This window comes from Dermacentor andersoni, chromosome 4 (assembly GCF_023375885.2).
Source record: "Dermacentor andersoni chromosome 4, qqDerAnde1_hic_scaffold, whole genome shotgun sequence".
NCBI classification, from domain to species: Eukaryota; Metazoa; Arthropoda; class Arachnida; order Ixodida; family Ixodidae; genus Dermacentor; species Dermacentor andersoni.
This window is the reverse complement of record NC_092817.1, coordinates 43253333-43269797: the sequence shown is the minus strand read 5'-3', so window position 1 is coordinate 43269797 and position 16465 is coordinate 43253333. Positions and strand designations below refer to the sequence as shown.

Genomic DNA, 16465 nt, shown 5'->3' with positions numbered 1-16465 from the left:
TGGCGAAAATATTATCCTTCTGTTTGCGCCAGTCCCGCACGCAAGTTTCAGTAACTGCGAATGCCCGTGATGCGGCCCGATTTCCGTCTGTCTCTGCGCACACAATAACTTTCCTCTTAAATGCGGCGTCATGGTGGACTTGGCGTGTCTTCGCAGTCGACGCTTCCATGCTATTGAATAAACGCAAAAAATGGGAAGACAGGCAGTAGACTAGGTTACTCCAGCACCTGGTTACACGTACAACATGGAGGTATGCACACGGAGGAAGCCATGACAGCTAGGCTAGAAGCGCATACGAGGCGGCCACTTTTCGAATGGCGATGGCAATATGGCAATGCGGATTTAGGGTTGAACTCGATTTTAATGCGCATGCAATCTTTGGACTCGTTTCATCGGAAAAAAGGTGTGCGTTAGATTCGAGTAAATACGGTAAGTGGCGAGAACAGAGTGTGCACTAAGCTATCAGCACTCTGCAAACTTTGTCCCCATCGCAAATCGCTTTCAAGATAAGGCCTGCGTGGCCGTCGCCGGAGTATGGTTGACTACAGTTGATAATAATTCGCATCGAGAGGAGGCAGCGCCATCGATCATGCTTACGTACAAGGTCTACCAAATGTGACACTGTTCAATTGCATCACATACTAAAGCACGCATTGGCCAGTGCTCATCTTACATGAAGCAGCGGTATCATCCAAATGCACCATCATATAACATGAGTGAACATTGCTACTACTAGCCTCTTCGTCGTCTCATGTTGGTTTCAGTCAACATTTGCTGTTGCAGCGATGCTTCTCCATTTCACGATTCTTTTGCAGTGTTTCTCGCAATTATACCAAACACAGCAGCCTACGACGGCAAAACATAAGGTGATTAGTAGCAAATGCTTATGCATCATTTAAGTAACTCCCACAGAAGGTTCTATGTGTAATTCTTTTTTTTTTCTTGATTCGATTAGATATTTGATTTGAAATCTGCTATTCAGCATCGCAGTCTCCTAGTTAATATCTTTTTCTTTCAAACCTCAACTAATGTACAATTTATGAACACTTGTTAGTTTTTATGCCTGTCTTACCACAGCATTGGTTGTGTCAATTCTTGTGAAAGTTTAGATTTCTTCATGGTTTTTGTAGGCTTTGCTGGTGCTTGACGATGTCTGGTCTGCTCGAGTTGTGGAGGCATTTACTGTGGGTTGTCCTCTGCTGGTGACCACTCGGGACGACTCTGTTGTGAATGACATGCACATGTACAAGAAATCCATTCACATCGATGAAGGGCTCACTCTCAACGAAACTCAGGAACTTTTTGCCAGCGTCCTGAAAATACCTGAGCAAGAACTGCCTCCAGCGGTTGAAGAGATATGGATGACTCATCGAGGTACGGCGCATACCTTGTCTGCTGCTGTGCTTACTTTTCTATTTCAGCAAGCGGGATTTTCTTCTCTGGCACCTGCAGCAGCTGCTGTGAAAGCATTGTGTCTCAGTTGACTTCAGGCTGTGTTAAAGGGCACAGCGCTTGTTTTTCTATAGGGGTGTTAAAGCTAGCCTACAGATCCTCGGGGATCCTTAAGAGAGAACAAGGTGGTTTGCATGGAACGTCATGTGTTCAAGTGATAAGGCAACCCCTGCATGCCTGAAGCACTGAAATGAAGCTAGTTCCAATGGAAGAGGTGTACTTGGCCTAAAGAGTTAGTTACACAATAAGATCTCATCGATTCAGCCCTCGTTAATTGAACCCTTGTTAATAAAGCGCTGCCATTGGCCAATAGTTGACATCAGTCAACAAGGGTGCACTCATCAGTGCGCTTCTTCCTTCAGTTATTGTGTATAATAGTTAATGTATTGAACGAAACAAGCTGAAGCAAAAATCTGTTTAGAATTTTGATAACAATTACAGTCGGTGACAGATTTTTCGGATGCCTTTGCAGCACTGCTACATGCCCCGCAGAGCAAATTTATAAGGACGTTTGAAATTTAAAATGCTGAAACCCTTTGTCATTCAATTTATGTAACTTTTTGGCATGACTGCGGGTCTGAAATGGCATTAATTGAAGCTGCCACTACATTGATTATCTTGCAACCTCAAACCTGCACTCTCGCATGCTGATTCGCTGGCAGCTATGGTAGTCATTTCGTGCTATCATAGGCCCAGCTGCTTCGATGTTCGCTGTCAAGCCTCCTGCTGTTCGGTGCCGTATTTTTCATGTAAAGGATTCCCTGCTGTTGGCAATGGTGCTGACTCTGCCTTTGTCGTCGCTACCGATGGTGTCGAAGCGCAAAAAGCACAACAAGGGTCTAAAGTATTGCATAATGCTGGTTACTGAAAGCCAGATTCGCCGCAATACAGCGCTGCTATGTGGTCAAGCATACGCAGTGTATTGTGATGAAGCTTACCAAAGTGCAAAGGGGCCACTGTCATTGAACATAAAATTTTTTCCTTAATTGTACATGTGTGCGTTTACAATCTCCTGTCATAGTATGAGCACTGAGGTGCTTTAAAGGGGCCCTGAAGCACTTCTTGAACATAGTAAGAAAATGTTGCTAATCTGTTAACGAGACTGTGTGAATAGGTGAGCCAAATATTATTGCAATGCGTGCAGTATAAAATTTACAATCTTGTGTCAAAAGCAGGGAACACTCGCTTGGTCTTGCATCGAAAATGTAATTGAAAGCAGTTGGCCAATGGCCAAAAGCAGTAAGTTATAAATCTATGTATCTGTGATCTCAAAAAGACAGAAAAATAATTTCAGCTTTGCATTGTGCACAGCTGTGTCTGCTGCACTTGGCCTCAAAGATGGCAGTGGTGTGCTGTGTAGCATAGTTTAATGCGGCCGCCACAGGGTGCCACGAAGAACCCTTTTGCCGCTGCGACACTAAACTTCTGGCCGGAGCTTTGCCCTCTTGTCTTCTCTGCTGTGTATCTTCCACCGCGCTAGTGGAGATAAAAAGCGAGAAAGCCGGACATCGGTGCGGTAACTCAGTTAAACGAGAAAAAAGAATTTTGCAGCATGAGATTTGTGGGACGACGTACTTTGAAATAGTGAGGCCATTCTATGATTACCATAGTTCTAAATGTGTTTCAGGGCCCCTATGGAACATTACGTAATGCCAGTTTCCGAAAGTCAGCTCTGCCGCAATACACATTTGTTACATTGTTAAGCATGTGCAAGTATTGCGGTGAAGCATACCAAGAGTGCAAAGTGGGCACTGTCACGGAATATAAAATTTGTTCCTTAACTTTTTCATTACTGCGAGAAAATGGTCGTTTTTTATATGTCTCACAAAAAAATTATTTGCCACTACAAATAATATTCCAGCACACATTGCAGCATAGCATATTGTGCATAATGACATGCTCTTTCTAAAAACATATGTTGCCAAACAAAAAAAATATTTGGTAATACATACAAATACTAGAAACCGCCATTTTTGCTACGAGTAGAGAAAAACAAAAACATATCATGAGAAGCCAATAAACAAAGATGCCAAGAAAAACATAGGGGAAATTACTTGTACTTACTAATTGAATTAAATAAATGATAAATTAATGGCAATGAAAGTAGATGAAAAAACAATTTGCCGCTGGTAGGGAATGATCCCACGTCTTTGCAATACGCGTGCGGTGCTCTACCAATTGGGCTACCGTGGCGCAGTTTCCCCATCCACTTTCTTGGGTATTTATGTGTTACTACTAGGACTAACCTTGGGAGTGCTAGCCAGTGCCACGACTCTCAAACCTTGGCGGCGGATGTGGAACATCCTTTCTGCCTCCGGCGTCACGAGTACGTGGTCTTTCTGGGTGAAGGCAACTGGTCAATAAACCTGCACATGCTACCTGAAGGCATCAATATTGCCAGATTCGAGACCCTCGTTATGTAATGAACGAGAAGAAAGGGGGTTAACCGAGGGGCCTGATTTTTATTAATCATATCATAAGAACGCTACAAAGACACCAGTGACAACATAGGGGAAATTACTGGTACTTATAATTGAATTGAATTGAACTTTCGTTTTCAGCTTGCTTCGGTGCTTCTGAAGCAGCCGATGCAGTCGCTGTGTCCACGTGATCCCTCATGCCACGTCACACTGCCAGCTTTTCCAGCCCCCAATAGCAATCTTGCACTCCACCTTGAAATTCTTAATGGTCGCTGTCCAGGACTCTTTGAAGATAGCAATGCGACTAGAGCTTGATGATCTGTTCGTAGAGTGAACCGTCGACCCCACAAGTAAACATGCCAGTGTTCACACGCAAATAGACATGCAAATGCTTCCTGTTCGCCTATGGAATACCATTTTTCTGCAGAAGATAACGTACGAGAAGCAAAAGCTACTGTAAAGAGCTCATTTCCGCATTTTTGCTGTAGGATGGCTCCTATGCCAATGTCAGAAGAATAAACTGTCACAACAATAGGAAGATGTGGTTGAAACATGCGTACCATCGGGCGTGATGCAAGTACGTCTTTAATCGCCTGAAAGCTGTATTCAGTATCCCGATCCCAGACAAAGGCTTGTCCTTGCCTTAGTTGTTTCCTTAGCGGTTCCACTACGTCGGCATACTGCAGGATAAATTTAGCATAATATCTCGTGAGGCCCAGAAATAAATGTAGAGCCTTTTTGTCCTTAGGCTGTGGTGCCTCCACGATTGCCTGAATTTTGCTATCCATCGGGGAAATGCCGTTTGCGGAAATGTTATGTCCTAGGAAAGTTAATTCTGGGACACTGAATGCGCACTTGTGGTTAAGCTGCATGCCTGCATTACTTATTCTAGACAGTACGGTTTGCAAATGTCTGTCGTGGTCACATTGAGTGTGACCCCATACAAGAACATCATCAACGTAGCACAAGGTGCCTGGACAGTCTTTTAAAACAGATGACATGATCTGCTGGAAAGCGGATGGTGCATATGCCAAACCGAAACACACATGCTTGAAGCGAAAGAGACCGTCATGAGTGACAAAAGTAGTAAGCTCACGGCTTTTCTCGGACAATAAAACCTGATGATAAGCGGACTGCAAGTCCAACTTACTAAATACAGTAGCACCAGCGAGTCGATGCAACAGTTCGTCCGCTCTCGGTAGCGGAAAGGTGTCGATGACAATAGCCTTGTTGGGGTCTCGAAGATCGACGCAAAGTGGAATGGAATTGTCCTTCCAAACGACGACGAGCGGAGAAATCCACTCGGACGCTGAGTCTCGTTCAATGATATCAGCTGATTGCAGCCATTGCAGCTCGGCGGAGACTTGCTCACAGAGAACCAGAAGTAAAGGAAGCAGTTTTGCCGAGACTGGTTGCATTGAAGCTCGAAGATGAATGTCGTCGATGAAGCCCTTTACAAGTCCTACTTGTCCTGAGAACAGATGGGCGAACTCTGTTGGAGCGTTGTGTGGAAGAGACAGAAGCTGAACGCTTGGGTCAGCTGGAACTCCTGACACTTGTTGACATGCGAGCAAAGACCCTTGAATGTCAATGCCCAAAGCTTGAATGGCGTCTAAGCCCAGAAGAGAAGTGCCTTGGTTCGTGACGTGAAATGTCACTGCTGCAGCCTTGTTGCGATACTCGATGAGCACGGAGAAATGTCCTGAATGCAGAATTTCTTGCTGCGAATAATTCTGGAGTCGAACACTCGGAGATAAGGCAAAATCCTTGAAATGTGCTGTGTACAGGGAGCTGTTCATCAGTGACACCGTAGTTCCTGTATCCACAAGCAACTTGAGTGAAGTATTTGCAATGAGCACTTCGGCGTGAATTGTTGTCGGATGGAAATTCGGTGCTTGAATTGTAAGCACAAACGGGACTGTAGTGGCTGATTCTGTATCAGCGGTAGCGGAAACAAGCTGCACTCCAGCAGAAGACGGTCACTGTGTTCGGTTCCTCGAACGGCAAACTGAAGCGTAATGTCCCACTTTTCCACAAGCATGGAAAGTAACATGCTTTGCCGAACAGGCTGGATCGGATGCGATGTGGCGAGGTGAACCACATCGGTAGCAATGGACTGCGATGTCTCAACTGGCTTCGCGGAGTTCAGGTCAGGCATCACGTTGGCCAGCCTCCCGAGGATGCGACTGTCCGCCATGCTGTTGAGCGCCATCTTGAAGCCACCGAGTTGAGGGAGAAGGGTGGCGGGGACCGCCAACTTGCGCGCCCGGGCGAGAAAGGTGATGGCTGTCGACGTCATCTTGGCGTTGCATCGAGACTCACTGAACAGACGAGCTGTTGAAGTTCCTTGTCAACTTGCTCCATGCTTTGTCCGATTTCTTCGGCTTTCTTGAGTGTGAGGGACGATCCTTCGTAGAGTAGCCTTTCTCGTATTCTTGCTGATGCGACACCTTGCAGGATTTGGTTGCGAAGGGACTTGTCGTGCCAAGCGCCGAACGCACAAGCAGGCGCCAGCCTTTGTAGCGCAGTGACAAAGTCCTAAAAGGTTTCTCCGGGTAGTTGCTTCCTGTCCCGGAAGATAATGCGGTGCACCAGGGGATTGGTGCTTTCTTCGTAGTGCTAGTTGAAGATGCGAAGAATGTCTTCAAACGTAGTAGTTGTCAGGTCCGTTTGTGACGCTGCTTCTCGAAGCCGAAGTTGCTGAGTAAAATGGCTTTCTTCCTGTCATCTTGTAGTGCTTCGCATCCGGTTGTCTGGAGAAACGTGCAAAAAGAAAGTTTCCGCGTGAGCCACGGTACCGAAGGAGTACCGGGTAATGGAAGGAAAGGTGGCATGGGGGGTGCGAACGCCATGCTTGGCACCGAGAACAAAGGTGGGGGAGTTGAGTTGGACGGAGCAGAAGTAGACGTGGCGTCTTGCATGCCCGAAGCAGGATAAGAGCAGGAGTAGAACGGCCAGGGCACGTAGGAAAAGAGTAAACGGTTTACCTCGTCGCCAGTTTGTTGTAGCATCGACGGGGCGGCTGGACGGAGGACCTATGGCATGAGGCCTAAACGGCCAGGGTGCACAGCGGCGCAAGAGAGAGCCGGACTGTTCAAGTCGGGGACCAGACCAAGAATGATTTTATTTCAGTGTGGGGAAACGCAGCAGGTAACTTACAGCGTTTGGTGCTGAGTGGCGCCCTGACGTAAATGATTTGAAACCGAAACTGGAAGCCAACACAGGATACTATAGCGTCACCCACAGATACCTATCAGAGCCACCCACAGATACCAATTAATGCTGTCCTCAGCGAGCCACAGGAGCTTGGCAAGCGCACTCGTCGCGGCACCCCACGGCGGCCGCAGTATTTATGCTGCACTGCAGATGCAGCTACGTGCAACTATAGTGGCCAACTATGTGCACAACACAGCAGGAGTGCATGCTTGCGTTCATGTGCTCCAGTCTGTCCATGCTATGTGGTGCAAACCAGCTTTTTCTTGCACCAGTTCGACCAGTGGATACTAGCTACATATAAATTGTGCATTTTCAAGTACCATGCACAGCTCAATACAAAATGAAGTCTGGCCCAGGCATCTAGCCAGGAGTGATGAGGAGTGAGTATGCACTTTCAAGTGTATGTCTGGTCTGACCTTAAGTATAGTGCAATTCAAAGCTAGTTGAGTGTTCAAAACTAACAGAAATTAGCGAGACATGACAGCTACTACACTGATAAACAATGTGGTGAAAGTTTCATTCGTACGCAGCTGTGCGTGGCCAAGTGTTAGCCAACGATAGTCATACTTCCGTAAGTATGTAATTCCTATCGAAATTCGACATGCAGATTTTTGCTTAGTTCTGCCTGTTTATTTAACTGCGTCAATAAATACGCACAGTAACAGTAGGAAGAAGCTCACTGATCCAAACACCCTTCTTGATGTTGGCTATCTACCAGTAGCAGCTGGGAAAATGCTATATGACAAAATATGGCAGCACAGAAAGAGTAAGGAGCAGGCTTCGGTTAAAAGAGAGCATTTGGGGAAAAAACGCATTGTGCAAGGCTGCAAAATTTGCTGAGATGTTCACAGCAGCATATGCAATCCGAGTACTGTGTTTTTTCACCATGCCTGAGGGTTGGTTCAGAATCTCTTCAATAGTTGTCTGTGGTGTCCGCTCAAGAATATTTCCTTAGTAGACTGATTGGGAAAGTAATTTTAAAAAATTGCATGTTCCACGGCACCTAGTCAATGACTGTACTAAGCAGCTATATCGCTTTGTACCTTTCGCATGACCACCCAGCCCCAGTCATATGACCAGTGTTGTTGATAATAGGACTGGTCATAAAAAGCAAGGCAATGGTTGTAAGAAGCAAGGCAACACCACTGGCTCTGCCCCGCTGCTTACGACCAGGAATGGGAAAGGTCAATATTGCACTCGTAGTATGTCCCCTTGAACTAGGTCTTCCTGAAAAATTATTTCGGTAATATAGGTGTTCCTGGGAAGCATCATATGTGGTCCATGGCATCTTTGAAGCTTTAAAAAAAAATTAATAAAATGGTCGTTCAAGGCCCCTATAAGGGGGACACGGCAATGAAATGGCCAACTTGGTCAAAATGTTTTATTTCTTACTTTTTCTGCAATCCCAAGACTTTTTTAACTCATGGTGAAATATTATAAAAAAAATATGTTGCATAATTTGAGTAAATTGCACTTTTTTAGTGTGTTGGCCTTGAAATTGGAAAAAAAGAATTGGACTTCAGGAGGGTATATCGCACTGTGATGGTGCGACTTTCCGTTGATGCAGCATCACCATCTTGACATTGTCATTAACACAAGAGGTTAAAGCTCCAGTTAGCTGCAGTGCTATATTTCTTCATGTGGAAAAAAACAAGCTCAAGAAGGGAAAACTAATGTTACCATTCGTTACTGCAGTCACATTGCATGCAGGGAGCGCATCTGTTGGCTGATGCCCCTTTGAATAATTCGCGCGCTTGTTTTGCACACATTTTGGTAACAGTGAGCTATGCACTGTTTGTTTTCCAAGGCCATCATTTTAAGATCTGCCTGGTTATCTGGAGTTTCTTTTGTTGTGCATCCTAGTTGCTGCTTAGTGGTGATAAGGACATGATTTGCATAAGGTATTGGAATCCATTTACTTTCCTTTACGGTGGCTGAAGACAACGGAAGGTGTGGCATACAGAGATAAGGCTACCCATGGAAGTGGGTGCCGCCGATCTTGCTGATGTGGCAAGACTAGGTCGCGTGTGATTGCCAGCTCCTGATGAAGTTGCAGAGCATTGTAAAACGGCCAGCAAGCTGCATGATCCTGCTGAAGAAAACCAAAGATTGCATAGAAATGTAAGAAAGCAGGACGTCACTGGCAAAGGACTACTGTCCAGGCAGGTTTTAGGTGCTCTAACCCCCGCATTCTAGAACGCTCCTCCACTCAACACTCCACCTTGACTCAAGGTGAAGTGGTGATTGCGCTTTGTGATCATCCACAGCATGTCTCGAGAAATTCAGTGTCTTCATCAGCCTGACAACAGCCTGACATGGTGCAGCTGGCGCGTCGGCTTGGTTGTTCATATGACCCGCCACGGCGCAAAAAGCAATTCGCAACATTTGAAATTTAGCGTGTTGTAAGCTAATGGACTTGAGCCGGGACTTTTGAGTATTTGTATCAAGCATGATTTTATCCCCGAGATTCCACTGCATTTTGCTTAGTGCCACACGTGACACCACATTAGTCACGTTTCATTGGGTCTGTGTCTTCGCTATCTGCACTTGTGAGAATAGCAGCCGCGGTTTCATCAGCAATGGTTGCAGCGAGTTTTGTTTTGGTTTGGTGCAAGGGAATGCAATGTCACAAATGGCAAGGGCCCCATTGAAGATAAAAAGTGTTTTATTGTGACCCGCATGCTAATCTCACACCTGCTGGCTACATCACAATCAACGACCGACTGCTGGTGAAAAATGATTGGTATGTGCATGGCCGTGCCGTAGTGAAAATCACATCTATTGAGTTGAAGACATGCATTTCGTGTCGCTGCGATTGCTTATCAGTCAGTCACAAAAGATATAAATTGCGGCTTCTGCGCTGATGTTGGGAAAAATATGAAGGTGGGTAGTGGGTTTCTTTGGCAAACAAAGGTGTATTGATGTAGTAAGCATTTGTTTCTTGCTTTCTTGGTACATTTGACATTCTGTTAATTCTGGTATTCTATCTGGTGACATGAAATCCAAATTAGTGAGATTTTTCTGTATTGGTTAAATTGTGTTGACAAGCTAAGCTCATCTAAAACAAAAAAGGCTGTAGCTTGATTGAAGCTTTCAAAGTCTAGTAGATTATAGTACACTTGCCTTTTGTATCATCTTGTGTGCACAGGATTGCCCCTCTTGATGGCCAACATAGCGGCAGTGCTGATCCCCAATGCCAAGCGGCCTGACAAGTGGAGGCCATACATTGAAGATGCCCGCGTCAAGGGTCGAGTGAGGCATGGTTCAGGCAGCACCTACGATGTACTTTTGGAGCTCATCATCAGTAGCCTGGACTCCGAACAGCTCGGATACTTCCAAAGCTTCGCTCTCTTTCTCGAAGACGTCGACATCCCAAGTTCAGTAAGTGATCCCTGTGCTTGCTCTATTCTGCCACAGCCCAAAGCTACTTCATACACGTTTCCGCTGATCAGGTTAAGTACCACCAACCTACCCTCCTCCTCCTTGCTTCTCTCTCACTCATCCCCTCAGCTTCAGGCTTCAAGGGGAACCTTATATAGCCCCAACAATCTTTAAAAAAGTTTTGGCCCTTTGGGACGTATCTTGTCCCAGACAAATAATTGTCATCTGTCTTGCACTCATTTCATTTCTTTAACGCCTCAAGCCCGGTACTTCCAAGTCATGAACGGCATGTTTGTTATCAATGCGACATAAAGTAGTGAGCGCAGCATTTTTCAAGAGTGGAAATGCAATCAAGGCAGATAACGATAATTGTGGGACAAATATACAACCCAAAGGGTGCAACTGCTTTAAGAGTGAGCTAATGGTTCTGAGCGAAATGATGTCACAGCTGTCAGTTAAATACTCCTCCGTAGAAGTGTGAGCATGCAACAAGCAAAAATTCAGGAATCTGAAATCTTGGAAGTGGAACTACTAGAAATGGGAGCCCTGGAAGCAATAATCAAAAGCAGCACTCGTGCAACGTATGAATCGGGGAACAGCGGCACACATCAAAGGTTGGCTTTACTTGGCAAAAGTGACAGTGGAGTGTGAATGGAGGGTCTTTACCACAGTCCTATTGATGAAGGCTGAGGCTGTGAGGTGCTGCTCCTGTGCTTCTGGGGTAAAACCTTCATCATTGCACTCTTGGTTCTAACCACCGGCAAACTAGTCTGTTGTTCCACTTTTGCTTCCTTTTCCTTTGTCACTCTGAAGTTTTGCTTGAAATACGGTTGAACCGTCTTGCAGGTGTTTGAGGTGTTGTGGGATATGGATGCTGGCGATGTGGAGCATGCCATGGCTGGCTTGGTGCAGAAGTCACTTGTACGCATGGAGCCTGTGCACAATTCTTACACCTATGGGATACACGACCTCTACCTCAACTTCCTCAAGAGGAAAGCCACCTCCCTGAAGGTCTGTTGTGCTTGTTGAATCTTCTTTGGTGGTTCTTATGTTAAATGTATATACTTTATTGTTTGATTGAAGAAATCTTTTATCCCGCATTTACTGCACAATGAACACACTCACATAATAGATGCATCCCTGTCTTCACTCATCAAAATTAGGATGTTTTCCCTCCTCATAATAATCTTGGCCCCATCTTTGGTCTCGTGCAGTCACATGGATGAACGGCCGGGCTGTAGTTTCCGAGGGTGTGCTATTTCTGAACATTGCTAAATTCTGCCATATTGCTGAATTTGTCATATCGTCAGCTCTGATTGACCTGGAGTGCTGCTACAGTATCTCTGATTGGTTCAGAACGCCACAATGGCTGACTGACAATATGGTGTGATTATACAATGTCCAGGATAGCACCCCTGGTTCTACTCTCTACTGGCCTTCTTTCTATGAAAAATGAACACTCTTTGCTGTAATTCCAGTGCTACAGCCAACCAAAACGAAGCCCAGACAATTGCACAGCTAGAAGCAAGTGAACCCGTGAGCTATACATTAGCTCTACTTATGTTTTGTTTGAAGGCGACCATACTATAAATGTTGTCTGTTGCTACTTTTCTGCCTGACTTGCATTATGCTGTGGGCTGTGGGCCTTGATTTCAGTTACATGACCAGTTTTAAGTTAAAGGGCACAGAGTATGTGGTGCAGCATGAGAATCTTGCAGTTGGAGAGCATTTCGGTGTTGATGAAGTTAGTGTGCGCTACTGTTAGAAGCAGCACAACAAGCTGCTCAATATGAAGAAATGTGAAAAACAAACATTGCACTTTGGAGGCGACATGGAGCTACCTTTTTGTCGGTAGTTTTCTCGGTGTTGGTGTCTGTTTTGCTTGTGTCACTCTTAATAGGCAGTCATAGCATAGTGTACGCTATATTTGTGTACGCTATGCGCTATAGTGCAGCGTAGGCTAAGCAGCGCATGTTTGTTGTAGTTGGCCAGCGAGATCTTCCGATCTCGGAGGCCATATGTTGCGGTTGTGGCTATCTCCCGACTTTACCGAAAGGTGGTGCTGACATCTCGAAGGTTTCTTTCATTAGGCTTCGACTTGTTCGAAGCAAGAAGAGATCTTAATAACTCTACAAGGTTATCCATAAAACTCCGTCGTCGAAGTGGCCTTAGACTAAGCGAAAGCTGTTTACACAGTCATTCGCTACGAACGAAGTGCACTTTACAAAACCAACGGCAAATTCATTTCAAAGCAGGCAGCCAGGACTGCCGTCATATTTCACGCAAACTACGCAAACCACGCATAGACGCTAACACTAAATCTGAGAAATAGCATGTGCACGCTATACGCTATGGGTCATTTAGCGTTCTGCGCATGCGCAGTAATGACCCGCTATATTATAGCATACGCAATGGTACAGCGTATGCTAAATTAAAACTGTCTACTATACGGTGCTTCGGTGGTGCGTGGCGGCGGAATCTATGGAAAATAGCAACGGTGAGTGCCGAGAGCCAACGGCGATGTTTTCGTGGATAGCTCATATGGTGACAGCTTGTGAACTGATCGGTTGATGGGCGGAATGGTTAATTTAGGAGCTTTCACTAAACAATCTTTCAGAATAACGAACAATTTACCACAGTCCCCTGAAGTTCGTTATATCGAGATTTCACTGTACGCTTACAGTAAAACCCTGTTAACTCGAAATTGTAAAAAGCTGAAAAAAAAAAAAAATTGAGATAGGCGGAGTTTCGAGATACCGCATTTACTCGAATCTAACGGGCACTTTTTTTTTTGATGAAACGGGTCGGAAAATTGCGTGTGCGTTAGAATCGAGTACGACCCTAAATCTGCATTGCCATATGGCCATCGGCATTTCAAAATGGTCGCCTCATACGTGCTTCGAGCCTAGCTGCCGTAGCTTCCTTCATGTGCTGCAGTATGTGTGCTTAGGCAATGCTTCCTTTGGCTTAGGTTAGTGCACCGTCCGTCTTCCTGTTTTCTGCGCTTGCTCTATCAGCATGGAAGTGCCGACTGCAAATACACGCAAAGTTCATCACGATGCTGCAATTAAAAGTAAAGTGATCATGTGTTCGGAGACAGACAGAAATCAGGCCACATCACGGGCTTTCGGCGTTCCCGAAACTTGTGTGGCGGCCTGGCGTAAACAGGAGAGGCATTCCACTCCTGTGGCTGCGTGGTCCCTATCTTGACAGCAACCTGTGATGGAGACAGAGATTTAGGTGCACCGGGCTGTATTCTCGTCACTTAGTTCGCGCTGAAGTGACACGCCGCACAAAGATCAATTCACTTACTCCTGCTGCTGCACTTCATCACTCCAGCGTTTTGATAAAAAGTTTCCGCGGTCATTGAGTCAGACGTGTTTGTTTGCTTGTGCACGCATGACACCATGCTTGTTAATTTAGTAAGTGAATGTTTAAAAGCTTATACGACCGATAAATCTACTAATCTTACTTTTCATATAGCTGTCTGCTACAGTACAGTTCACTTATACTGACATCGAGAAAAACGAAAAATCTGATCGTTATAACTGATCATCGCTATATCTGAACTGCCGTAAAAAAAAAAAAAAGGCTGCTGAACTTACCTGGCAAATTGGCATCGTAGAAAGTGTGGTGTGAAAAATGAAACATTTATTTGCACCTTTAAACAGCTTGTCAAGTGTTAGGCGTGCTGAAATAGTCAGAAGTCTGCACTTGCTTTCGCTGAAGTTTCAGGTCCACAACCGTGGTGTGCATCGCGTCCAGTGGCGGCGCGAACACTGGTGGCTGTAATGTAGCTTCAAGGGGTGTATGGTAGCATGATTAAAAGACGGGACAAAAGAAGACACACAGGGACACATAATATAGCGTGCATGAAATCGGTGAGCGACTCTCTCGGAAACAGTGCACTTTGCGTGAACGTTGGGGTCGGTGTCAAAGACGGGCCACTGTCAATCTCGTTGTCACGGCCGCTGCTGTCGTCGCCTCCGCCGCACCACACCATGGTCTATGTCATGACAATGATCACCCCGTTGGAGATTCTTTGCAGAACGAGGCAGCGCTATCTGTACTCGGAAACTCCTGCATTGAAGTACCATTTTATTGCCAGTAGTGACATGCTCCCAGAGTTCGGTAATGTCAGCGGCTGCTACCGTGTTGGTTTCACACATGTGGGCTTTCGCCCTGGTGCACAAAGCACGCCGTTTCTATTGATCGGCGTGGTCACTGGTTCTAGCCTTCATGATTGTGGCACTCATGGTTTTCAGAATTGTCGTTATCGACTTGCGCGAGCTCGTACTTTGAGTCTTGCAAAATTTGCAGCTTCGTCTTAGGCGACACAGCTTTGCGCTCTGTCGGCACACCTACCACTGCTTCCGCGGCACATTTCTGCACTCACTGAGGAAGAGAGGGAGATTGTAGAAACGGAGTGCGGGCGTGGTTTGCTTTTTGCTTTTTTTCTTCTTCTTTCTGGACGCTTGTTGGTGACACAGACGTGAGACAGCTGGTCGCCGTCTTGTGGACATCTTGTAACTTGCGATGCTCTCCATGGCTTTCACAATCGGTGTGCTGGCGGGACGCACTGCGCGGTAATGGCGGCAGATACGAACTCGCATAGGCAAACTTTTCGCCCTGTCTAGTTTAAGGGGAATTTAGCAATGCAAATTGTGCGATTATTCTGCCTGGATAATGCCGCCTTAAAGGCAGAATTTCGATTGTTATATTCTATATATGGTGAATAACATATTGTTCTGTGTTTTTATTTTTTTTACTCTTAGCCCTAACGCATATGTTGATACTCTGAAGTCTATTCATTATTATTACCAATATATTTTTATGTGTGGTGCCGTTATAAGTGGACTGCACTGTAATTTGTTATCGAAATTGATGCTTCACCTTTCAGGCGAGACTGCAACGTTTTTATTTATCACAACTTTAGCGCATTTCGATGAAATCTTTGTTTTCCCAAATGAAAGTTGTATTTCTGTAGGAAAGAATAAGCTACGTGCTACTGTCAAGGACTTTTATTTTTTTAGGCCACGTGTTACAATTGAGGGTGCTTTTTTTTTTTCCCTTTCTTTTGGTCACGGAAAACGGATATGCGTTTTAATCAAGGGCACGTTAGAATGGAGTAAATACGGCAAGTGAATCCACGAAAATATAAGCCCCTGGTCAAGCATGGACTACATAGAGCCTTTGAAATAGGTGCCAGTAGCTGCTAAATTTCTTGCAAAAGGTCAATAATACCGAGAGTGGTATTTCATTTTTGTGTGACATTGTGCAACTCGGCACCTGACAAGTCTGGCATCCATGGACAACAGCGATCCTGGCAAAGAGCCAAGCAAACGCTCTTGCATGTAGGCACCGATGTGTCCCAATTGTGGTCATGTAAAATACATAGTATTGTGAAAGTGCTCATACCGCAAAAAGTAATCGACTGGGAATACCGCTCCAGGGCCGTGATTTTGTAGCCTTGCCTTCAGCTTGATTATATGCCACTCTTTCATCCATTGTTCTCGGCTACCTTACTCCATTGATAACGTGGGCAGAGCGTCGCTATGACCATAGACGAAGCGCGATAATAAACGGCATCGGAAGAGGCATCACTGGACAAAGAAATACCGAATTCCTTTGCTTTCTCTTAACTCTTCTATGAGGGCAGCCTTACGCTCCAACGGCAGCGATTTGCACTGCCGAGACACCACCATTCTCGCGCAATTCTTGCAGTATACACTAAATCCATAGTCAAATGTCACAACTTACATGCCATAGTGCGTGGATCCACAAACATAGAAATGCAGAGCACAGCGAATAGGCAAACTGATGACACTCTGTGCGCACATGTGAGCATGCATGTCGTGAAGGTCACGTTTACCTTCTCAAGCTCACCGTACTTTGTCGAGGGTTGGAGCGACACTCCACCCTCATTAGAGAGTTTTAGAATAGGGGCCCCAAAGAAATAGCATCGAAGCCACTGCGCCTGCGCAAGACGCAAACTG

General features: G+C 45.4%; 1 protein-coding gene across 1 annotated transcript in view; it reads left to right on the top strand.

The window, feature by feature from the left end:
* The window catches only part of LOC126537015 (apoptotic protease-activating factor 1-like), a 126916-nt gene that overhangs the window by 20706 nt on the left and 89745 nt on the right, over nt 1-16465 (top strand). The window contains exons 5-7 of the mRNA XM_050184118.3: nt 1131-1374; nt 10237-10469; nt 11316-11480. Of these exons, the coding sequence (XP_050040075.2) occupies nt 1131-1374; nt 10237-10469; nt 11316-11480 (642 nt within the window). The remainder of the gene's footprint in view (nt 1-1130; nt 1375-10236; nt 10470-11315; nt 11481-16465) is intronic.